Genomic DNA, 26,010 nt, shown 5'->3' on the forward strand with positions numbered 1-26,010 from the left:
CCTGCTGTTTTCATGGAAATAGTACATTGTCCATTCTTTTTCTAATAAAAGGAGTTGCAACACTGGCTTCTCAACAGAGGAACTTTTAGGAAAGATACTGCAAATCAGCTTTGAAAATAAGTATGTTAAAATTGCATTAAACTTCTTTGTGAGGACGCATGTCTTAAAAACTGAAAAGGCATTAATCTGGTGTAGCATAGCTCACTTTGGTAGTGATACAAACAAAGCAGACTTAAGGCCATGTTTTAATTTTGAAGCAAATCATCTACAGACACATCTAAAACCATTTAACAAATCCACGTATTTTCTTCATTTGGATTATCATAAGTGATGTGTGCAGATAAGCACTATCTTACCTTATCCATCATTAACTTTCCTTCATAGCTACAAAATCTGCAAGACCTCAAATTCTGAGTAACCGCCCAAGCGAAAAAAAAATATCTATCCGCCAAGAAACACATTCTGGAACTGCAGTTCATGTGTGTGGGAGTAATAAATTAATGAAAGGAAAGCTCACTTGCTGTACAGCATAGAAGTCTGCTTTTATTATGTTGTAACAGTATTCAATAAGAAGCAAGATAACCATTTAAGCTACATGGACAAACATTTTCTTACAAAGAAAGTTACCAAACTCTGTGATTGATAATAAAGAAAACACTTTTGTGAACTCACGCTAGAACCAGGATTTCCATCTAGAAATAAAACAAATCCACACAAGAACTTTCTCAGCTGCCTAGGACACAGTGTACGTCTCAGGAGACAGTACTATCTTTTGAGAAACAGGTGGCCTAATGTGGCCATAGTATACATGTGAACTAGAACTGTTATCCCTACATTTTCAAAAATTTCAAAAAATTCTCACTCTAAATGGCTGAAAATTCTTTAAAGCAAAATATGTACGCAAATTGGCTTTTAACAGATCATATTTTTGTAAATTTATTTTCTATTTTAATTTTAAAGCAGGACCAGAAATTGCATCCTCCTCCTCATTCTTTCCTCCTTTTTCCATTCTTTTTGTGACTAAAATAGGAAAAGGAAAAAAGAAAGAGAGAGCAGTGGAAGCCCTTAATAAACCAGTGGTGCTCTACTGGATAAGACTCATGGCCTACAATGTCAAATACCGTTTTTTGCTGACAGAGAAATTTTCAGAGGCTGGTTAGATTAACACAGTTAACAACAACTACCACTACTTTAATAAGAAATGGGCTTACCTGGAAAAACATTATCAAGATACCAAGAAAGTATTCCATAGAGAAAAGCATCAAAAAGCATCATTTTAATGGAAAAAAGAAAACTATATTCATCTCCTTCCAAGGGGCTGGTTCTGATGTTACCCCACTGCAGGCCAATCCCCTGCTCTTCATAGCGTGACAAGTATTCTGTACCAAAACCAAAAGCTACTTGAGAAAGCAAACTCTGGAATAAAGGAAAAATGACATTCAACTCAGAAAGAGGGGCATTTTGTAAAGCAAGCACAAGAAAAGATGACTTCTAGGGACTGGACTTCAAAACTTGATAATGCCTAACAAATGATCAGGGAAAAGTGGTTGCCTTTTTATGTTGGACTAGGATGTTCAATCCTCTGGATGGCAGCAATTCTAAACAGTATTTAACCATAACAGACCGAAGTCAACCTCGGTTATATTTCCTTTAGCTGCTAGGCAATCTTCACAACTTGTTTTTTCTCTTAGTGTTTCTGTTCAGAAAATACTGTACGTGTACCTGGGAGTCTGCAGTGTACTCCTTTCCCTATCTTGGAGAAACAAAATATTTCCTAAGAGTATGGGGCAGAGCCACTATGCGTAACAAGACACAGAGCAGATCAGATGCTCATGGTAAGAAAAACCATCCCCTCTCCCCTGGTGTGTCTGCTACCTGGTCCTCACACAATCAACTAATAAACCAGCATAGTATCCAAACATGCTCTTCAACATCGCATTGCAAAAACGGAGCATGAAGTGACATAGAGATTAGGACAACGAGGCGACATGAGGGATACCAACAGCCACTCTCACTCTCAGTGAGGCATTATCATAGTGTGCTAAGTAAAAAGCAACTCTATGTTTAGGTGAAGAAGGAATGTGAACCTGAAGTGTTCTCATCCTTAGATGAGAACGATTACCCAATTAACTAGGTTATAGCACATGACAGCTAACTGACCCCATTTTGTGAATTGCCTCTGTACTTATTAAACATACCTAAAATTTCACTTTCTCTGACTTATAATATGAAGCATTCAAAACTTTTTGAACATTATGCTAATTTTCTAGCATTCAAGAAGTAAAATAAATTCTATTGAAATTTCTAAAAGTCACTAGGCCTGCTAAAGGCTTATTCACTTTCAATCCCTAATTATTTGAGAGAGATTCAAAGGCTTCCCTCCCCAATTCAAAAAAGCAGAAAGAGGTGTGCGATGCTTTGTTACTCACTATGCACAGTGAGAAGGGCAGCTAAAACCTGAACCCAAAGTTACCATACAGTCAGTGAAAGGCTTACTGCTAGGATCTTCAGATTAACAGTCAAGCGGTCTTGCCAGACAAAGCAGACAATGTGAGGCAGGTACAAGGTGAAGTAGATGATTCCACTGCAGGCAGCTGCCAGATTTGCTTTGGAGAAGAAGGTGCTGAACAAGAAACACTGCATTATGGTGGCTGTGGTGAATGTCAGTAGGAATAGAAAGAAGAGGAGTGGACTGCTATAATGTAGTACTTGTCCGCACTGTAAGCAAAAGGAAAATGGTAACATTTAGAAGTATTGCCACTTTCTGAACTAGCAGAAAAGGTCAGAATTGCCATTGACATGCAACATGTAAGGAGTAATGAGCCAATCTGTCTTATCTATTACGACTTCTAACTCCCCCAGGCAGTAATATTTCAACAACCGAGGTCATTATAAAAACAAATCCTTCATCTAACTTTATCCCTGCTGCTGGACCGTGACTTCAGGAGTCACAGCCTGTGACAGCTGTGGAGTTCATATCCATATTTGATGACTCAAAATCATAACTGACTGAAAACAGACATTCTACCCTGTCTTAATAAGCAAATGATATCAAGCAAGACGTGCCTGCTTGGAAATTCATACATTTTAAATAAAACTATTTGAACTATCGTAATAAATTTTCATTGATCTCATCTTCAGTCCACTCGATTGATGTGCAGGAAAGACAACATAAGGAAGCTTGACAAAATGCACTGTAAAAAAAACCCAGGAAAATTATAAAGCTTCTGCGCCTAAATGATTTCAAACGCCAGAAGAGTATCAGAGACAAGGAATCCAAGCGCAGTTCTCAAAGATCCTTGTGTACTAATGAGCCCACTGCACAAACTTTTACTGACTCTTCTTCCTTAGACCTTTTGTAGATTAAACAGTCCTGCAAGAATAGTATGGACTGCTGTTGATTATCTATTTACTCCTAAAACCAATGTTGAGACCTGTTTATTAGGCTCAAGTAGGTCTATAAGGTCTCAACATTGCTGCAACATCACACTGGGCCTCTGAGACTGACTTTTCAACAGTGATACAATCTCTCCTAAGAATGTATTTACAAAGGAGCCTCACACTGGCATAGTGAAATCCAGGAAAGGAAGCGAATTACAGGTATAAGCATTTTTAATTAAACCAGTGCAGCAAATAAAGTAAGCTTTCTCTCCCCACCCAAGCTGCAATGGAACTGCAAGGAACTAGAACAACTCATCAGCGCAGACTGCTAAGACAGAGCAGACTGAACCCTAAATATGCATTTATACCAATAACAGTCCCTCACATCAGAGAAGATGCAAAAGCATTCTTCTTTATCAACATGCTACAGATTTATATAACTAAATAGAGCAGTTAGGAGGACCTTGGCTGTCAGGTGACAGAGATAAGAGGTAGTCCTTAGAGACAACATTCATACTGTCCTGAAAAGTTACAAAAATTACAGCAATTTGGAGTCACCGAAGCAAAAGGTGTGTTTTGTTTTGTTTTTTTCTTTCTTTTTTTTTTTCCAGGCTGTCTTGAAAGTTCTGTCCTTGAAGTCTCTCTTTCCATTCAAATAGTGGCATAATTTTTAACTAGGAAAGCACTGAGTATTATAAGTGAATCACATACGGTGAATTAAAAGATTAAAGTTCTTCATATTATGAATCCTTCTGTTTAAAGCAATAATTACTACTTTCATGCGTAAGTCTACAGGAAATACAATACCCAGAGTAATCAACTTAATGTATTGTCCTGTGGGGGAATTTCATAATAATTTTTACTAGTGAATTTGTCCTTCTGTCTCTGCCGAGTGCTGACGCTGTCATGAAGTCTGCTTAGAATAGTGTTTCTGCTACTTGCTGCAGTCAGAACAGGCCACCAGCCATTCGCATCTCCCTATAAATAGCTTCTATTCTCTCTCTCGAGCCAACTGGTATCAGCAGTGCAAACACAAGAGTGAGTTTGAGAGTGGTGATCCTTACCATAATCAGCGTTGTGAGGAGGAATGTGCTCACAGCCATCATGATGAAGGTGTCTAGGAACCAAGCGCACCAAATCACCCCATTAGTTATACCCCTGTTCTTCATAGCCTCTTTCAGATGCATTTCCTTCTCCAGCACTATACTCTTCACAGTCATGGAAACTGAATACACCCAGGCTAGCACCATGAAGATAGGAAAGGCGCGGTTTAAGGTGATCATGAAGCTACCAAAGCAAGAAGGGAGACAATAATTAAATTTAGGTAAACCAGAGAAATGTTGAGATGAAAAGCAAGAACTAAAAGGAGTGGGGAAGAATGCATTTATTAAACACAGGACTGGAAATTCTCAGTCTAAACATCAATAATGTGTTGCTAATGAACCTCACAAGCAACCTAAATATTAATGACCTAACAGTTGCTGGACTCCCATGAGAGAGATAAATGTTATTTCTATTTTACAAAGAGGTTCTAAGGGTTACTGAAGGCTACAAGACAGGGTGGCTCATGAAAATACATCTCTCTTCACAGTGAATTGCCATAATGCTTTTACGATGAGGTACAAAGAATATTTTAAGACATATGCTAATGTTAACAGTTTGTCTTTTATCCTCCCAAGATTCATGGGCAAAAGTATTAAACAAGTTAAGCATTAAAAGCATCAGAACCTGCCTGCAAGCAGCTGAAACTCTTACAAACCACGACTTGGTGAAATGTTTTGGGATTGGCCCCCATAGTACCACTTCCAAAACGACAGTGCTGGGACAAGGCTGCTATGGGTGGCCGTCACGTACTGCGATGATGGTGCAGCTCCCTCTCTCTGTCCCTCCCTCCAGATTCTATGGCTGCTCAGTCATGGCAGATGCTCCTTAGTGAAGCACTGTCCTAAGTGTGCTGTCAAGCCAAGAAAGAGATTTTGGGGTGAAAAAGCTGAAAACATGTTCTACGAATTCAGAATTGCAATTTTTCAATTAAATTACCCTGAAAACCAAATGGGTTTGATTCTTTAAAGGCCTAAAGCTCAGAGCTGCTAAAACCAAAAAGCAGCAAAAAGCCTTCAGCTTCCTAAATCTGAGCCCTACAGAACTACATTTTTGCCATATGCTCTTGTAGCTACTCCATTGGAAATTCTTCACATTTTCATCAAAAATTCCTGAAGAGCAATCTAGCCATGCTTCTGTGTGTACCCTATGCCCTGGGGTACACCGGGTTTTGCCTCTTGGTGGACACACGTAACCCATCACCAGGCCATACATAGCACAACATACATGTTTACCATGAGAATGTACTTGCTGCACTTCAGCAGGTTCTCTAAAGGGACCATCACAGGTTTGGATTATCAGACCTGAAATGTGCAGGCTTCAGAGAAATTTTGCACAGATGAGGTTTCTGCCTCTGCACTATTCTCAGTGAGGAGGAAGTAAATAGTAGGTTTGTCAGGGCAACATTTTGTCAGACTAACAGGTAATGATTGATGGGAATGACGGGTCAAATTATGTGTGTCTGCAATCTGCCGTTATCTGAAGTACTAACATTTGCCTGCACAGAACACACTGTCAGAACTATGAAATTATTGCTATAGCATCTGGGTTTTTTGTTGTGTTTTTTTTAATTATTATTATTTTGGGGTTGTTTTGGGGTTTTTGTTGTTGTTTGGGATTTTTTGGAGTGAAATCTATTCCAAGGCAGTTGCAGTACACAGATTGCAGCATTGGGACAAGCACACTGTGAACTGGAAAGAGGCACCACTTCATAAAATCTGGAGCACATGTGCTGGTTCAGGCAGTACAAGTGGAGGTCACAGCATCCACAGCACCTCTGCCGCCATGCAGCCACGAAATCTCCACACACAGGAACACAGTCTCTTTCTTTTTTCATTACAGAGCAACAAAACACCTCTTTCTCCTTTAGCTTCTTTATTCTGCTCTTCACTAGGGAAACACCTGGTGCTGCAGTAGTGAACCACAGCCGCAGTCCTGGAATTCTTTGCTAGATTCATATGAGATTTAAGCCAAAAACCAGGCAATATTTACAAAAAACATGGCAGGAACCAGGGGGAAGAAGGATAGAGAACACTAGTTATTGCTGAAAACTGTAGCATCCACTAGGGAAGGAAAAGGGCTGATGTTAACAGAAACCAATGCCATGTATCTAGTTTGATTGCAGATACTAGTTATGTAGTTAGAAATGCAATCTTCTTTAGGGATGTGGTTAGGATTTTGGAAAGCGAGTTGCAAGAGTCTAAACTGACTTGGGATTCTGCAAGGCCTGTAGGTGTCTTCAAGAACCAAAAACTACAGCTTTGGGTATTGCTGTATCTAGACATGATTAAGTCTAGGGTTAGAGTTTGGAAATACACTTTAAGGGACTAGATTGTTTGATGCTTCAATACTTATAGAGACAGCAAAAGAGGTATCAATTCCACTGGGACAAGTATTTTCTCCTCAATTTTGCTTTAGGAAATGATTTTTTGGATATAAAGCAAGCTGGGTTTTAGAGATGTAACTGGGGAAAAGAAGCTTACTACACTTCAGTGGATCCTGCGCAGTTAACCGGGGCTGCAGTGTTTGTTCTAATATGGGTCAGTGCCTTGTGTTCAGTTTTCCTACAGGCACTGGTCATATGCTATAGTATGAGGCTTAATTTTAGTTAGATAAAAACTTTTTTAAAAGTCACATTTTTGCTGGGTCCTGTGTTATCACAGCGGTAGTTCCAGGGCTGATTTAAGGCACCCCAACTGTACCGTTTTGATCCCTGTTGACAATGGATTCTCATCTGTAGCCAATGTGAAGGTTTAGGTTAGGTTATTATTATTGCCTTGAAAAGTAAGGCCAAAATGCTTCAGATGATTTTTTTTATTTTGTCTGATATGAAAAATTGAAAGAAAACTGCTGCTTTTAAGGGGGCAGTGTTTTGTGTTCATTTTAGGTCTGGGCCCTGGTTGGCTGGCCAGGATTGGGATTAGGGAATCTTGGCAAAGACTGCTCTGGAATCTGGGTTATGACAGAATAAGGCAAAGAACAGATGAGTTCAGCTATGGCTCAGTTATTGCTTTTGCATATATACATATAGGACTAGGGTTAGAACTGGTGCTTGAGAGTCTTAAAGCACTCAGCAATCCAAGTATTCATCAGAATTAAGACAAACTGCTTTTACTCACACATCATCCACAAAACATGGATATGGCATTTGCTGTAGGTAAATTCCTAATGGAACTTCAGTGTTGGTCTGGGTCTTTATAATCCCATGCTCAATCATGTCTTGAAGATATGCAAAGCCTCCCCAGATATAACGTAAATCATCCACAGGATCAGCTCTTGGACCAGGATCCCAGTACCTCAAAAGAAAATTCACATAGAAATCACTTGGGTAAATAGTGGCTTTAGAGGAGGGGCAGTAGAGAAATAAAGAAATTAAAATCTTAGCCACTGAAATTGTAAGGGCACTGCCTAAAGTTGTGTCTTCTAGATTTTGGTATGTCAGACCACATTGCTTGAGAGAGTACATGACCTGGAAGGTTCTTTCATTTCCTTTGATTTTCTCCACACTGACACAAAATAGCAATTTTAGACAAAACTGTACAGAAATTAATCACGTAGCAGAGTAACTGTTCTAGAACAGAAAGAACTGTATTTGGAATACAACATCCTTGGAGATTAAAGTGGAACAGCTGGATTGCCACTACCAGACACCATTAAATTCCTCTATGTAGGAATTAATATAATTTCCGAGAAATTATTTCTGCCATCCCTTTAAGTGAGTCCATTTGAGGGACGCTTGAGGAGGAACAGCTGTCCAAATTCCAGCAAAACAAACAGGAACAGTAATCGACCAGGTGAGCTGGTTCACTATCCGTGTAGGACTTCCTTGTCTGCCCCTCCCAGCGATGGAGCCAACTAAAACTTTAAGCAGTTTACCAAATAGATTCTGAGCATAGTCATTCCTGTGGCCATGCATCTATGCTCCTACCCAATGCTTGTCCTGTCAACAAGAGTGATACCACTTGTGTCAGTACCTGTTAACTGAGGATGGATTCTCACTGTATTACCTACTAACTAGTCACAGAATCACAGAACGGTAGGGGTTGGAAGGGACTTACTCCAAACCCCTTGCAACCTAAAGCAGGTTGCACAGGATTGGGACCAGCCAGGTTCTGAATATCTCCAGAGACAGAGACTCCACAACTTCTCTGGGCAGCTGTTCCAGTGCTCTGTCACCCTCAAAGTAAAGAAACTTTTCTTCATGTTCAGATGGAACTTCCTATGTTCCAGTTTGTGTCTGTTGCCCCTTGTGAATACAGCTGGGTTTCACGCACGTATCCAATGCAGGTTCTAGTGTCCTTATGTCTCTCATATTCATATCGTGGCAGGAAAGAACTGAAAAGGAACCATCACTTACCTGTCTTTGATTTTGTTTGTTTTCTCCACTGCATCTATGTCCATCCGGATCTTGTATTTCACATGTGGTGGAAGACTGCTGCTTGTAGGCTCTATGTCTGGAAAAACCACACCGGCCCAGAATTTGTTTTCCTCCAGCAGACGAAGGGCTTGATGAGTCAGCTGAGTTTCATCAAGAAAACCTTCAAATTTATCCAAGGTCAAGCACTACAAAAAATCATAAAGAGAAAAATGCACAGGAACAAACTAGTAAGGGGTATCATTAAGGCAAATATCAGTGGTTGAAAACAGAAAAGTGAGGCAGGTACCTTACACGTCACAGCAAACTGTCCTCTTACTCTCAGTTATTATTGTGAAATGCATTATTATTACTCCATATAGAAGACACCAAGTCATCAAAATCTAAGTCCTTTACATCCACCCATTTAAGTCCTACTTAACAAGCATTATAAGACAAAAAGATAATAGACACTACAAACTCTTTCATTAGTTATCTATAAAATTACAGACGTATGTTTCTAAATTTAGCTTCCACCCTTCAGAACTGGTAAGACATTACCAGAGAGCGTAAGTATTTAACCCCCTGATAGACCGGGAAGATACTTACTGAATTACCTTGTGTCATAAAATTCCCAGAGGCTAACTTGTTTGATCTTATCTTCCTGATCATCTCCTGAGGTCAATAACCAAAAATTACATCAAAGCACTCATATAGGCAACTTATTATTTAATAGGCAGACATCGTAAAGATTCCTTTATTTAACCTTTGCCTGGGATAAATCTTGCTGTTTCCTTTAAAACTTTAAGTATCGCAGTTTAATGGAATGCATATGAAAAAATATTTTTAATTGGCAGCAAAACAAACAATTCTTAAATTGATAACTTTTAATATTTTGTAGCTTTACTTTTCCTGGTGTTTTGCAAATGTTCTCCTAGTTTCCTTTACAAAATTAAACTACACAGAATTTCATATCAGAAAGCAAAGTAAGGCAGAAAAACTTTCTGGTTTCTATGCCAGAAGAGAAATCAAATTAGACTGATGGCTCAGGTTGTATTAAATTTTTGGGACTATGCTTATCCCGCAAAGTCAGTTCCAAAACTGAGTTTTGGAATTCAGTTTAGCTCTTGCCAAAGTGTTGGTGTTTCCATGGCAAAGTCCTGCTGTGGAATTGTGTTTCTGCAGTGTCTGAAGGACAATTTGCTGTTTCTTTGTTATGAGGAATTATTTCCAAGATACTCGTTGCAGCTGCAGAAGAACTCAAGTACTTCTCCAGGAGAATCTGTGGGGATGGCACTGGCAAAGTACTGACAGACAACTGATCTTATCTAGATTTTCACTGGAGAATAGACAATGTCTGGACGACTGAGCTGAGGAGCAGTGTAGGCTCTTATCCAGGGGTCCAGTCAAGGAAGCAGCAAGTCTTAGAAATAGAAAGCACAAATGCCTATAGATCTTCTGTGTGAGTAGAATGAAACCAAAGCTTGTGTGAGAACATAGGCTGAGACACCAGTGTTGCAGTAATTCACACAATTTGAAAGTGAAAAGAGATTTTATATTGTAATCTACTAGCCAAAAGCTAGAATTTCTTTCTCTTAACATTAATTCAATTTGAAACAAAGGCTGTGTGTGCTCTACCTAGGCTTTTTTTTCAGTCAACTGCAACACAGCTCATGCCTTCATAAACTTCACTGTATCAAAATTCATTCATCAACCACTTGGGGAAATTTTTTTCAGATCTTCTCTCAGGTGTTATTTAACAATTTAAAATGGTCCAATGAAGCTGGGTAAACTAAAACTAAAGTAACTATGAACAGGTTTGGAAGATAAAACCAGAAAATAATAAGCATGGAGAGGTAACTAGGTAGCTCTCACTAAACAGTTGAGCTGTTCTGTGGCATCGGCTAATCAAAGGGAAGAACAGGAAAGTCTTGGGGTGGTGAAATTAAGCAGCCACTGCATAATTTGTGGGACTCTCAGCTGCACCACAGGTTGCAGCAGAGATGTGGAGTCTCCAAAGATAGTTGCTGGCAGGACACCTCTCCTCATTGCATACTATGGTAAGGAGTAGGATGTCCTTGAAAGGGAGTTATTTGTTCCCATTGTGCTTGGCACAGTGTGAAAACATTCTCAAATGCTAACGACTCAGAGCAAACAGCAGACTTAAACAAATAAACTCATTACAAAGAACTTTAGGACACAAAGATCTATCACCAGGTACGGTAACTACCCCGATATTATGAATGTTTCAGCACTGAACTGCTGCAAGCCGTACATTTCACACAGCTTGAGTAAGAAATAATTCTGCTAATATGATGCAAAAAGATCACCAGAAGAATCAGCAGCAAAAGCTTTATTGTTCCCTCTTGTAATAGCCATAGGAAGGCAGATAAACACTCAGTTCCTGCCTTCCTGCAGGGGATGAATGGTCTTTTAGACTGAAGTGGAGTGGAATTAAGAGAGCTAGACTTGGTCCTGTTGCCTACAACCAGTATCAATTTTCTCTGTGTTTCTTTCAGGGATGATTGTAAGGTGTAATTCATCTCTATACCTTCATAGAGCGGATGCCAAGTTTTGAGTTCCCAAGTATTAATATTACTGATAAAAGTAATAGTTTTTTAAACTCTTGGAGTTAATCTGCAGCATTGCAGGGTCCACTAGTTTTGCCTGGGCTCATAATTTTACAAAGAAAAGCTGACAATTCATTTGTCTAGCTTAGCAGCAATCCACCCCATCTCAGGTCCAGTGCCACAAACAAGTTTACCTGCAGTCATAAATACATAGTATAGAAAAAACAAAAACAACCAAAACAACAAATCAGAAAACCTCCTGGTGTCACCTACCCAAGTCTGGGAAGAAATGGATGCAGCTGTTTGCCTACCCTCCTAAGAAAGATATAACTTTTTTTTTGCATTGGACTTAGGCTGATGAATTCATCAGTAAGTTAGATTGCCCATACCAGAGTAACCTCTTGTTCAAAGTATATTCCAAACTATCTTTACAATGACTTGATATTTTCATCTACATTCTTAGCATTTTTTATGTAATGAAACTCCACCTCACTTTCTGGACTGTGGCTCTCAAAAAGTCTCAGAGAGCCCCACTAAAAACACAGCACCCTGAAGAATGGGGGTGAAGATTCCAGGAAAGAGACGCAGACATCTTGTCAGAAGTGGCTACAGAACAAGAGGAAACCCCTTCACTGGTTTCAACGGAATTTGGATCAGATGCTGAAAAACCTGAAGAGGGACTTACAAAGAACTATTAGCTTATCTGGTCCTGGTCTTGCTGAAATTAGTGGCCTGTCACTTATTAGTACTTTAAAAAAAAAAATTTCCTTGAGGTTTGCATTCACTTTCTGCCTCTTGGTATCAAAGTGTGTTCAGACATTCAACCAACATTTTGAATATGGCATTTGGGGATCATCAAATTGAATTTTTTTTTTTTTTCATAACAGTAAGTATTGGTGTTCCTGTTCTCCTGTATTATTTTATAAACATGCTTCTAATACTGAGTTTAAATTTGAAACAAATGAAGATGTCTTCTGATTTTAACTTTCTTGTCTATTGTCACAGATCCCAAGTATTCCCTACCCTACTTTAAGAGATCATCTACAAGTATTCCCAGCAGTGGGAGGGCTGACCTTACCTCCAGATACTGACTGAGCAAACGGAGAGCTTGGTCTGCAGCACTGAAGATATTCCGCCAGTCAAAGTTTGCCATTCCCTTCTCTCGGCTTTCTGGAGACCCGTTGTGGAGAAAGTTGATTATGTGTTCAGCAGTTAAGCCTTCAGTACCCAGCTGGCTGTTCAAGAAGTCCCTCACTGTAGGGTGCTTCAGAGAGTCCTGAGGGAACACATCAGGACAGCTTCACTACAACGATTCTGTTCACACACCCTGTTTAGCTAGAAATGTTTCCATTTCCATAGCTCTTTCTGACCTATCAAGTAGTATGAAAGAGTATGCTAAAGAATTAATTTTATAAATGGGCAGTTGTATAGATGAACAGGAGACAAGGCTTGAAGAATGGATGAAAATAAATTCATTCTTGTCTATTTATTGCATTGTTTCCTTAAAAGCAAGAGGATGAATGTAATAAATGTCTAATTTAATACTGGAGAATATAGAAAACCAAATGTTTTCTCTAGTATGAACTGCTTTATAAACTTTAACCATGGGTATTACTTGCAGCTGATCAAAGTCAGATCTAAGGGATGTGGAAATAAGCAAATTCCTAAAGTATTAAATTGTGGGCCCATCAAAAATATGATCCTACTGTCTTCTTTGCCTATGGAGAACCCAAGAAAATCAAGTTGTCTGTTTTTCAAGGACATTTTGGAGAGACCAGGAAGCAGCAATTCCTTTACTAAGAAGTCATTAGCCAGATTCTAGAAAGTGCCCAGATCTGAAGTTTTGTCACAGAGACCCTGTAATGCATTTAAGACTGGCCTTCAAACCAGGCCCAGTAACAGTTCAAGAGCCACAGATTCCTTGCCGCGAAGGCTGTGCTTGCAGCCAAACCTTCCAAATTAACTCTATTCTCCCTTAGTAAAATAAAAGACGGTGAAAGGCTGCTCTGACTGACTATCCCTGCTAAGTTATAACATACACGGATCATATTCATTTGCAGGCTGTTTTGAAAGAAGTACCACAGCTGAGGTCCTACTTCTTCCCAAGCTTTGGTCAACAGTCTGAGACGTTCAAGTTCTTCAAAAGTAGAGTTTGCCTGAGGAATAAAACAGTAGAAAAAGTGTTAGACAGCTAAGGAGATAAACACAGAATTTATGATTCAGTCACTCAGTGACAGTGAAACCTGTAACTTACAAACGTTGTAGATTTACCTTCAATACTTAGTAAATTTGTTAAAATCACAGAAATGTTAACAATCCTCAGCAAGAATTTGTGAAATCCAACTGGAATCAAAGTAACTTATGACATATGTCTGCTGCATACATAATAGAAAAAAAATAAGTGCACCTTAACCCCAGTTAACTTCAAATGCTTTAAATACTCAGGTTTTAGGTAAAATGATTTCTTCATCTCTTTTTCCCCTTGACTATTTCTTTCGATTAAGAACTAAAAAGAAAGACGGTCATGTGGATAGATGAATAAACGGGAGGCAGCTGGTGAAGACAGACACTTTCATAGTTAAGCTATTCGTTAAGACTTGAAATGTTGGGCTGCTGTAAATCTGACATTCTCCTCTGTGATCTACGAGCAGAAGTTCTTCTGTGCCTTACACAGATGTTGAGAGTGAGCAAGTTACTGGTTATGAGGTGACCAAAACCTAGGTCATATGCGACCATGGTTTAACTGCTCAGATTCATTTCACCCAACTTCAGGCATTTAGCTGAAGTGTCCAGGCCCCATACTAATTTCATGAAATGAGAATTATTTATAATTTCAATATATAAAATACTAAACCTTGATGCTGCTATTGGTTCGCAGTCTCCCACTGTTAGGTCTCAATGATTCTATCTAAGCCTCATTGCTGCCCTGTTTAAATATTTATTGGGACAGAGCTGCTGATGTTCTTGCATCTTTAAAATATACATAAACATTAATAATTTTACTAGTCTAAATGAGGAATCATGCCAACAAAGGGCTACTTGAGCTGGACCAAGATGAGATGAAACAGTGAAGATCTGCCTCCTGTTTTTTAAACAAAGAGTAACTGTTCCTCATCTGAGGACCATCAGAACTACTGGAGTTCTGAGAAGAAAATCTGATTAGGCTGAGGTAGCTGGATCACTGTTTTCCAAAAGATGTTTCTTAGGATACAGTTTTTTAGAGATACACATTTTTGTATTTCAGATCTTACATTTTTTAGGATTTGCCGTACAGAAGGTGAATCAGGAGCAAAGAGAATTTTTCCCATCAGCAGGGGCTTCACAGCACTCCAGGCTATTTTGGTTAGAGGGTTTGACTCCAAGTTCTGGATCAAAGCATTACAAAACGGTGCTAAAGACAGAAAGAAAGACAGCCTTTATGTAACCCTACTCAAATCCTATACATAACTGCAGGACTTTTTACTGGCAGTATTTTAAAACATTTTTAATCTGCATGAGTTAAGCACATTCTGCAATGTTGAAATACAAAATCTGAATAGATGGAAAAGACTATTAAGCAGATATTGTAGGTGTAAAGTAGACAGCACAGAAAATAGGAGAGTAAACATAAATATAACCATTTGGAAAGTTACTGTTATTTATAATAAAGTATTTCAAATGGAAGGAAACTAGACAGCGGAGCTATCACTGACCAGTTTTGAGCTCTAATTGCTTTTCTCCTACTGATTTTGCTCCTTTGTACTATAGTTGATACTGATACAAAGCTGATTTTTTCTCCTGTTAGTGGTTTATTTTTACACAGTATAAACTATTGGACTGGAGATTCAGCAGGCTTCAATGTTGAACTCTAGAACAGTTCAGAACTGGATCCTACAATAACTCAGAACTAAACATTTTAATGTAAACTTTTCTATCTTACTCCTGCACTATGAAGTAATAACTTCACTTGGATAGCATTCAACTATTTTGTTCTCTGGCTGAAGAAATGGAGTATACTGGGCCTTTTACAGGTCTTTTGAAGGTTCAGGCATAAGTAGAGCCAAGTAACAACACCAACAGAGAAAAGCACAGTCTCTCTCTCTGGCAGAATGCTCACCTGTGCTTTGTAATCATGCAACTATACCTATCATAGTGGAAAGGACACAGAAATCTACTACCAGCTACAATATGGCTGTTGTTACAGAAAAAATTGCAGGTGGTCTCAACGTAGAGAAAAACTAAACAGCAAACAGAAGGAAATATAATAAAAAAATTAAACAACAAACGATAGAAGATATAAAATTGGTTCCTCTTTGCATTCTCTCCTATTATAACAGCAAAAAGATAAGTGAGGAAATCAACAAAAACGGGTAAACTGAAATAATTTCTATGTAAGATTTAATGATGAGGTAAAACATTACTGCTACAGAACATACGTGCTTTTATGCAGGAATCAAACTGGTATTATTTAAAAGCAGAGATTTAAAAATTTCTGTGCTCCAGGCCATCAATCAAGTTAAGAGGTTTAAAAAAAAATATCTTGGAGAAAAGAAATTCCATAATGCAGTGCCATATTTTCCTGAACCTTCTTCAAAAACATCTAGTTCTTCCTGATTTCAGTTGCATTTATTAGAAGACAAGACAGAGGAACTGTCTTAGTTATGATGACGATTACGCCTTCATATTGAAAGCAAATGGGTATTTCTGTCAGTCTTCAATTCTTGGGCTTCCAGCTATAAAGTAAGCGTGAAGTAAAATTCACTTCACCTGTCTCTAATTTCCTGAATCAACTGCTTAAACACGCTATTTTATAGAAGCAACAGCGGTATTCTAATGTTAAGTTACACCTCTCCATAGTCTCTGTAACAGTTTGGTGGAAAAACTTACTGGTTGTATTATCATAAAGATAACTGGATTTCTTCCTCGTTGAGTCAATCCCCAGGAAAGCTTTGTAGTTATTATCTTCATACCAGTTGAAGGAAAGCACTCGAGATCCACCTCCTTCTGGGTAGCCACAGAAAAGTTCAGACAGGGAGCTCACCAAGTGGCCTAAGGATTCTGTTCTTCCATCTTGTACAAACGGTTGCAGAACCATCCAAAGGTCATGAACGCTTGACTTGCTGGCTAGCTGCAGTAAGAGAAGACTGTTAATCGCAACCTGCAAAGGAGGTAAGTATTTGGTGAGGCCTCACTTGTGCCAAGACTGGTAAAGAATGGCTGTGATCAGAACCTCATCCTTTTAGACCCTCTGTCCTGGTCACAGGCACCACTTTTAGTTCTTGTTTTCTCATGTCCTTTCTGAAGAAAATAATATGCCTTGTAATTGCTAATGCTTATATCTATATTTATTTTGTAATGAGAGAAGAATGAGTTTCTAAGGAATCAGCTGTTCCCGAACAAGTCTTTTCTTTCTGATAAAGCAGGTAGCTGGAACATAAAAAGAACAAAGGAAAATGAAGGCTTTGGGCTACCCAGAAAAGTGGTCATCTATTATTACACCACTTACCTGTTGCACTGCTTGGGAGACATTCGACAACACCCTCCCCCATGCCTTCAGGTCAGCACCTGGCGAGTTTCTGTCCAACACAGTGGGAAGCTGTGAATACACCAGAAATACAGATGCGTTTTATACAGTTTATACACGACAACAGCTACTACAGCAAGAGAAGAAAATCCAAATGGCATCTCTAAGCCAAATACTTTATTTGGAACAGTGAGTCTTATAAGCCCTGTGGGACCACAAATCCAGTACCCATGAGCAGACTAACATAGTCTAAGCGTCTTGCTAATATGAGGCTGAAACAATCACAGGCCACAGAAAATACAGCTTGGAATTTGTTCTGTTTATCTAAACCCACCATGCCAAAAGATGCAAAAATGGAGGAGGAATAAAGGAACTGGGATTTCTAAGAAGCTGCTTCTCACAGGGGCTATTCTTCCAGCGAGCTGTACAGACTCTTGGTAACTTCCGAATTTAGCAAAGACTGTGATACAGAAGCTCCTATTTGCCATGGTGGTAAATAACTAATCAAACTTTACACTTGAGAAATTTTCTGATTTTGGAGACAGCTTGGTCCTCACTGTCAGACCCGTCAGAAACTATTATTTCTCCAGGCTCCTGCAGATTGGCCAAATGGCCCTTCCAACAGAAGTTAATGCTTTAGTTATCACTGGCTTCTTAAGAAACAGGTGACACCATGGCGTGTTGTCACACACCACTTTACTTGCATCACTGCATCCTTCTTTGTCAGCTGTCTAAAGAATCACATGTGCACTTGGAGTGAGCACTCTCGAGGCTTTCCCAGGCACCTATTTCTTCTGGTACTACAATAAAATACAAAGCTGGACTTTTAGATAGACAGACTTTAATATTTATGAAATAAGCCTCTAAACAGACTTCCCCAAAACTGTGTAGCTATATACTCTGCTGATTCCCTGCCATTCCTTTCAGTCAGTAGTAGATGGTTAAGAAAGCAGAAGACGGCTGCATTATGTAGGTACCTGGCAGGGAATCACAAAGGCAAGAGTTTTTATGGAAAGCTTGTGTTAGCGTGTTCTGATCTGTCATTTGCAGTTCAGGCAGGAAGTATAAACACGCAGTGCTTCAAAATACACTTTTTCTTTGCCTCCTAAGGAGAACAGTCTCTGCAAAGATTATACAGGATTCTTGGAGCACTTGCTTTAACCTGGCCTTTTTGAAACTGTAAGCAACAGGTATTGTAAATGATCTGAAGCAAGGCAGAGAAAAGCCTGGGATAAATATGGCATTAGAGAACCTCCTTCTTGTAGCTAGAGGAAAAGAGAAATAGGGGCAAAATTACATGTTTGTTCCTAAATATTATTTCTTGCAGGAGGCATTCAGAATGAATCAGGTCTTATTAAAAATGTCCTAAAATGACTGAATTTGTACTCAGCTAGTTCATATTCTCTAGGAGCCCATGTAAGCCAAGATCAGCAGACATAATATACAAACTGCACTCTCATCTGACCTAAATATCAGAGCGTAAAGTTTATTGACCCTAAGCACAGAGGAAGATGAAAGCTTTCTCCAAAATATATTTTCACCTGTTTTCATATTCACTGGAAGTGAATATAGTGTCATGAAGAGAAGGAAGAGCATGAACATCGAAGAGTTTCTTTCCAACAACAGAAGGCCCTGTTCTGGAATTCAGTCAGCTGCCCATCCTAAAATAAATCGTACTCAAACAAGGAGCTCTGCAAAAAAACTTCTGGTATGTGATTGGTTCTACTATACAGTTGTAGCCTGAAGACCATGAGGTACAGAGTTACTGACAGTGTAAGAGCGTAGAATATAACCTGGGTCTTGAATACAAGGTATTTCTAATGTAGGAGTTCTAAATCTAATGTAGAATTTTTAAAAGTCCAATGAAGATTCACTCTGCATATGTAACTGAGTATAGATTTACATTCAGTTTGATTACGTATCAAGTGTACACAGTGATACTGATGAAAGCAGCTCTTCCAGGTACATGTATCCATGCTCAGTGAGGAACTGCTTACCTCCACCCAATCCAAAATTTCAATAAGGTATTTAAGAATTTTATTTTAATTTATTTATAAGGTTTAAAGAACTTCAAACAAAGATTAATCAGACAGGTTCAAAAACAGCAGTGCTCCAGAAGGAGGCTCATTTTCCTTGCTGTGGCTAAGCCAGCCAGACAGTAAAGGAAGTGTCTTATTTTTCTGATCTGCTTTGCTATTGAAAATGTGAGTTGCTTTAATTTCTAGCAAAAACCCTAGAGGGTATACATGAGCACATGAAGGATTTGAGTGTATGTTTATGCACACACACACCTGAATACACTGATGAAAAATTTAACAAGAAACATTAATTTCAAACTGGTAGAGAAGCACATTGTAAAAATAACTGCAGCAAGGAGTAAAGTTTCTACCAACTTTAGACCTCATTGTGCTAGGCATCATGAAAACATAAAACGCTCTTCTCCACAGCTAAGTGCACATTAAAACCCACTGGGAATCAGCTACCCTTCACACAGACTTAAAATACTATGGGGAAATCCTGGGAGACAGATCTTGTAATAACAGACCAGACTATAAGCCGGCATCTGAACACCCAGTCTTTCACAACTCCATATTTTGATTTCAGGTTTATTTCCCATTTTTGTTTAAACACAGACAACTGCTTCATCAAATCTCATAGTTTCATTTCATTTGATATGGCAGGAATATCATATGTTAGCAGCTCTATTTTAAAGCTGCAGTGTGTGTATTCACATAGAATCACAAAGTCCTTAAACGGTGATCTCTATCTTAGAAGTACCATAGCACTGATTCTCTGCTACTTCCAGCAAGCATCAAATGTATGAAAATATCTGAGTATGTTTTCAGAAATGAAAAATAACTGCTTTTAAAAGCTGACCACAGATTCTTATCAGGATTGGCAAAATCACATGGGCACAATGAATGACTGTCAGTGCTACAACAATCGAACAATAATTTGGCTGGTATATCACTTAAAGCTTCCGGTACTCTCCGTTCCCAGTTCTGAGCAACTCAAAGCCGAGTAAAATCCATGTTAAATTAATCACGATGTTACACTGCTATGGCAAAAAAGTCCAACCAAAACTTTCTATGTAACTTCAGCAGCTGCTCATATATCCTGTCTGCTGTGTACAGCAAACTGACAATGTGATGGTCTCATAACATAAGGTTACAAGGTTAAAAACAAAATATTAAATTAATTGTTGAAAAACACAAAGTCATGATCATGGGGAAAACAAACCCAAAGCACTTATACACAGTGATGTGCTATAAGTTTGCTCTCATGATGAAGTCATCTTGCAGTCTTTATGAATAGTTCTCTAAGAGCACCAGCTCAGTGTGCGGAACACAAATGGGGTATTAGAAAAATATAAGGAAAAGAACAGAGAACAAAAGCAAAAAGAACCCACCACTATGCCATTTTATATATATATGACAATGTATATTCATATTATTACTTTTAAATATATACAATGAAATCTAAATAATAACAAACAAACAAATAAATAAAATGGCATAATACCTCCATACTGAACCAAGGTTGCAGCTGGGGTTCATTTATGGCAAGAAAGTCATAGTAGAAATGGGAACAGCACAAAAGAAGGGCAATGAAAATGAACAGAGGTAAGGGAAAGCCTCTATAGGAAGAGTGATGAAAGCCAGAACAACTTGTTTGGTTGTTGTTTTTAAAAAGAGGCTCACATAGCTATCCCAACTCAAGCTGCGTATCGTGGCTTTGACTTCAGCGTAAAATTCTGTCATGCTGGATGGATCAAGGACAGGATGTCTTGTATGGGGTATGCATCCTCAGCAAGGTCTCTGTAGGCCTTGCCATACGCTGTTTTGCTACACAGACTGGAAAGACCAGATAGCAGTTCCACACACACTCTCATTTGAAAACCGCATTTGAATCTTTTTGTACTGCCTACTGTGAATTTCATCTGTTTCATCCCAAAGCATACTGAGAACTGTCTAGTGTCCTGCTGATGTAGGTTAATGATCACATACCTGTAACCTTACATTTGCAGGGGTAAATGAACAAGGATCACTTGGAACATTGGTAATGTACTACAATGAAAATTTTTGAAGGACAATGAAATATCAGAACAAAAAAGCCACAACATAAGGCAGGATGATTGCATTGATACTTACAAGCTGAAACAGCTTAAAGAAATCAACGTTTGCATACAAGGCATCTTCTACTCTTTGTAGGCTTTCCTGGGACAAGGCACACATGGCCTTGTGCACAGAAGGGAGACCTCTTCGACTGCTGAAGATAATAAAGCGGTCCAGGAGCATCTCACTGCAAGCAATGTCCTTCAGCGTCAAGTTAGGGACACCGTAGGCAAACTGTAATCAAAAACAGTGTCTCATTTACTGTTTGGGAACCTTCACACTGCTCAGGAACAATTAAAGATTTATCAAAGGTGGAAACCTTGGTATCAGGCCCTGCTAATATTTTCATGACTGGCAGAAGGATGTGGTCAGCTGAAGTATCAATTCTTGAACCACCTTCACTTGATGTTATGCCAGATCACAGTCATGTTTTTCCTCTTCTCATTAGTGATTATTGCTTTCATTGCAAAGGTTCCTGTGGGTCTTTTCCCTTTGTCATCTAAACACACTCGATGCCATGGCACCCATCCTTGTGGTAAAGGAGGGATAGCTACAGCTTGCTTGAAAGTGTTTCCCCAGGAAAATTGTACCACATCACTCTACCTTTTATGTTTAAGCTATTTATATTTTTGCTGTCAGTTACTCTAAGAGAAAAAGGCCAGTTCCACCGATCCTCAAGCTTGATTTCTTCTATTTCACTTCAGTTATGACTACTCCACCCCAATGCTTCCCACAGCCACTGTTTATTGTCACTGTGCACAGGCATACAGCCAGGCTTTACAAAGTCATTTTACATTAAACCACACCCATCTACTGATTACCACTTCTAATATAAACATGGAACAGAAAAAAAAATTATCTTTAGTGTTCATCCACTGGGAATAGTTTAGTTTGTAGTTAACCCAAACGTAAATTCAGAACAACCCTATAGAAATCAGTAGAATTACCTAGGATTTACATTATTATAATGGAATAATCTTTGCAGTCTATAGTTAATTTCTACTTGATTTATAAAGGACAGAATATGTGGCAATATAATAAAAGGTAGCATCAGAAATTGCTCATTAATGTTCCTATCCTCTGCCCACCTTTCACAGTACAAACTATAAAGAAACAAGAACAATACAAAGAACTGTGCATTGACAGACTATCATTAGGCTAAATGAATTTAATAAGCTGAATAGAAAAAGAAATAATCAAAATCTACACAGAATATTATTTTCTTTAGAAAAATAATCTGCTGAGCATTCTAATCTTTCAGACATTTGGATCAAAACAAACACACCACACCTCACCAGGTCAGACATAGGTGAACATTTATTTCCTACCTAAGCAAATTTAACAAGGCTACCTAGGAGATGCTGAACATGATCAAAAAGTAATATCTGCAAATCTCTTATAGCTAGCAGCTGAGACTTGTTTGGTGGTGCCTGTAAAGAAAAATATTTAAAAACCCAGAGGAATGAGAGAAAAAACTTAATTCAGTTGCTTTGGAGAGTGAATTCAAGCTTGAGGAGTTATTCATTAAATGCTTCAGATGTCAGAAGCTACAAAACTACGAGCATCCAGAATAGGAAAGGCAGGGGAAGAGAGGTCTGGAACAAAAAACAGATGTGAATTTCTAGTAAAAGCCTCTGAGAGGTACTGTCACTATCATCAGTACAGCTGCACCCATATAAAGTCTTGGTAACACAAGCTGGGCAGTGCGGAGAGAGGCAGAATGCAAAAGAGAAAATGCAACTGACACAGAGAGTCTGGCTTGCAAAATTCCTCCAAAACCAAACACCCCCAGCCTCTCTCAAACCAGAACATTTGAACAGGATTTAACTAACTTAATGTAAGGGAAGGAGCTTGTTTATTTGCTCAGTCACTTATGTCCGGGAGATGTGTGTGAAAAGAACAGCATTTTTAAACCACATACACCTGATCTGGCATGGTCCTCATCATCCCGAGTGAATTGTGATGAAACTGAACCGCACAGGGAGGCAGCCTGCAAACCTTGTTTTGACTTGTGAAAGGAGGAAACTGTGACAATAACGTCATTGAGAAGGATTAAACACAGGACAACAACAAAAAAAGGAGAGGTTATTTACAAACTGTAACTGCATTTCAAGAATGTTCATGAACAGATGGGATTAGAAAAACATCAAACCTCCACCCTTCCAATTTTTCCGGTAGGGTGGGCTATTGCCAATCTTTCCTGAACTTCTTATTGTGTTTTAACATCAGTCTCTTATCTTTATCTTAGAATGACTCAAACAAGCAGGCCCTCAGAGGAAAACTTCAATACTTTTTTTTTTTTAAATCAGCGTGTCACTGTTTGGCCAAAGCTTGTAAGATGAAGTCCAAATTATTTTTTCAGCTAGTTGGCTGTTTGATCAGGTTTTGCTTTCAGCTGTGTGTCATTTCCTGCACTCCCAGGCAGCTCAGACCTAGATTTACAGCCAGCCATTGGCAATAGTTGGGCTCTTGTAAACAAGCTGTTTTCAGGTTCATCAGCTCTGTGCCATCAGAAGCAGGAGGAGATGGTGTACAGTGATGTGCAAGCAAACAGAGAGTAGAGCAGTATGAAGAACTAGAGATGAACTATCATGGTTGAGGTTTAAGACGACCACAGATCTATGTTCTAGTCGTGCCCTGCAACTCCTACCTAAACCAACCGTAAGTCCAACCTTAGAAACTTGCTTATCAAGAAGGTCTATAGGAATTAAGCAATTTCTCTCTCATAGGAGATCAAGTGTTCAATTCCTACTGAAAAGAATTATCTTGTGGTCTTTTGAAAATCATCAGGTTAGTTTTTCTGCATCATTTGCTCTCGGGGGAAGTATTCAACAGCACTTTCTTTACTCATAGCTGTAAATCAGCTCTTGTGAGATGATCCCTGTGACTGCTGCTAACAAGGGAGCTTTATGGAGGACAGCAAAAGTGGTACTTGATACCACTTTTTAATTTTTTTTAATAGATCTCTTCCAGCCTCCTCTCTATCTGATGCTCAGATTTCTTTAATTTCCAGCATAAAGAGAACTACATGTCTTTCTGCGTTGGCACAGAAAACACAGCACAAAGACACCATGTCCCAGGAGGTTTCAATCATACTTGCAGTGATGGTGATGAAAACTTCAGTCCTGCATACACTGGCAGGCAGAGTTTTTAACAGTAGATGACTGTGCACCACTGGGGAGCTACCAGAGACTAACGCAGTAGCACACAGTCGTCCTGGTGCAGCAAATCTCTGATGAAGAAGAGATCAGGGATGAAAAGGAGAAAAAGAAGCCCAGCAGGACATCTATATATATATTCTTCTTGTCACAAGCAGCAAGGAAGCAAATTTTCACCATCTCAGTTGATAGAGAGATGTGAAAATAAGTAGAATGTATCAGTTGATCCTGGCTTTGGTATTGTTTTGTGGTCTTGCTTCACGATGATGAGAGGAGAGGAAAGGGCTTCTCCTGGTACTAATCAAGAACACAGCAGATAAGTAATCTGGGTACTAGTCACACCAGCTGCAACCTACAGTGCACAAAAGGAACCACATGCAAGTTCATTAACATCTTCCCTCTTTCTAGCGATACACGGTTCCAGCGTTTATGTTTTATACGGCAGTGAAAAAGAGGAACTGTGTCTTCTAGCCTCAGTTATTCACTTGCTTCCACCCACACACTAACACAGTGTAGAAATTGTTCCAGAGTTCTGATTCAGCAACATTCATTCATTAATACAGAATTCCTCGCTGAGCTCCCAGCCATCAGCACAGTCCCCTGCTTAGCTGCTTCAGTAGGGATTTGACCTGCAGTTTTTACTCTGAATTTTCTGAGCAGATCTCTTACTCAATTAGAATCTAAGAAAGTGTGTTTGCTTCTCCACTCCCACCTATTCATATGACACAAGTGTCACAAAGCCACCATATTAGTCTGCTGACACTGAGGCACAGAATCTGAGTGTTAAATTAAGAACCTCAAATTGTTCTCTGCTGCTCTGCATCAGGACTGCTGTCTCAAAGGTATGTACAGCTGCCATATGCTTTTGCGCCAAATCTTTAATCATGGGAATGGATGCATTGCTTGGCAGTAATTGTTTCTTGATGTCATTATTTAGGAGCAACAACAGCATCTAACCAAATACCTGTATTTCATGCATATTCAAAATGTTTTTTAAAGTCGAAACAAACATCTGTTCCTTAGATTCACAAAAATTACACAAACAACCTATAAGGGAGCAGATATTCTGAGCACAAGGCCCTAACTGGGGCTACTTTGCATACACAACTCAAGAGATTGCATTCCACACAGGTAATAGCTCGGTAGCTGTTATACTCTACCTACCTGTTCAGGGCGCACTTGAGCATTAATAAGCTGGAAAACAACAGTGTCTGGGAGGCCAACATCTTCCAGCAAGAAGGAAGTGAGGGTCTCCCCATCTTTCAAAATATCTAGAATTCTTACTCCTCTTCCTGAATAAAGAAAGGAGTGCAGAGGTCAGTAAGAAAGTTAAAGAACAACTCATACCCAGGCTTAAACCTGCAAAAAGGTATGTACTTTGGCTCATATGGGGTCTAAAACTATTTTTTAAATTCAAAATTATTTTAATCCTTTGTTGGGGAATGATCATAATAAAATATAGAGTGTTCCAACTCTCCACATGATCTCTTAAAGATGCTTTAGACTAGAACTTCAGTAATGGAAGTACTGAAAGCATCTCTGACTGCATTTGAAAGTCTGCCTTTTTTGAGGTAACGACTGATTTTAAATGTCCAGTTTCAAGAGTGCTACTGTTGTTAGCATCCTTTCCTCTGGACCTTGTGTAAATACCTTAACCCAACCCTTTACACCTACATTAACTTATTACTTGCTGTTGATAAACCTTAGCTAATCTTATCCTACAGTATTGCTAAAATGCCCCCTTGAAAATCTTTCACAAGAAAAGAGACCACATTTTCCTTAGAGAAGCATGAATTGTTTGTAGTTTAATAGTCATATTGAACTACAT

The 26,010-nt window shown here is 38.9% G+C and overlaps 1 protein-coding gene across 1 annotated transcript in view; it reads right to left on the bottom strand.

Moving 5' to 3' along the window:
- Nucleotides 1-26,010, bottom strand: part of ABCA4 (ATP-binding cassette, sub-family A (ABC1), member 4) — a 71,711-nt gene that overhangs the window by 36,846 nt on the left and 8,855 nt on the right. The window contains exons 5-16 of the mRNA XM_010132601.1: nucleotides 25,347-25,474; nucleotides 21,061-21,258; nucleotides 16,892-16,981; nucleotides 16,273-16,513; nucleotides 14,658-14,797; nucleotides 13,446-13,562; nucleotides 12,485-12,682; nucleotides 8,840-9,045; nucleotides 7,602-7,778; nucleotides 4,446-4,668; nucleotides 2,497-2,718; nucleotides 1,212-1,416 (exon numbers count right to left, since the gene is read on the bottom strand). Of these exons, the coding sequence (XP_010130903.1) occupies nucleotides 1,212-1,416; nucleotides 2,497-2,718; nucleotides 4,446-4,668; nucleotides 7,602-7,778; nucleotides 8,840-9,045; nucleotides 12,485-12,682; nucleotides 13,446-13,562; nucleotides 14,658-14,797; nucleotides 16,273-16,513; nucleotides 16,892-16,981; nucleotides 21,061-21,258; nucleotides 25,347-25,474 (2,145 nt within the window). The remainder of the gene's footprint in view (nucleotides 1-1,211; nucleotides 1,417-2,496; nucleotides 2,719-4,445; nucleotides 4,669-7,601; nucleotides 7,779-8,839; nucleotides 9,046-12,484; nucleotides 12,683-13,445; nucleotides 13,563-14,657; nucleotides 14,798-16,272; nucleotides 16,514-16,891; nucleotides 16,982-21,060; nucleotides 21,259-25,346; nucleotides 25,475-26,010) is intronic.

Source organism: Buceros rhinoceros, unplaced genomic scaffold (genome assembly GCF_000710305.1).
Source record: "Buceros rhinoceros silvestris isolate BGI_N320 unplaced genomic scaffold, ASM71030v1 scaffold11020, whole genome shotgun sequence".
NCBI classification, from domain to species: domain Eukaryota; kingdom Metazoa; phylum Chordata; class Aves; order Bucerotiformes; family Bucerotidae; genus Buceros; species Buceros rhinoceros.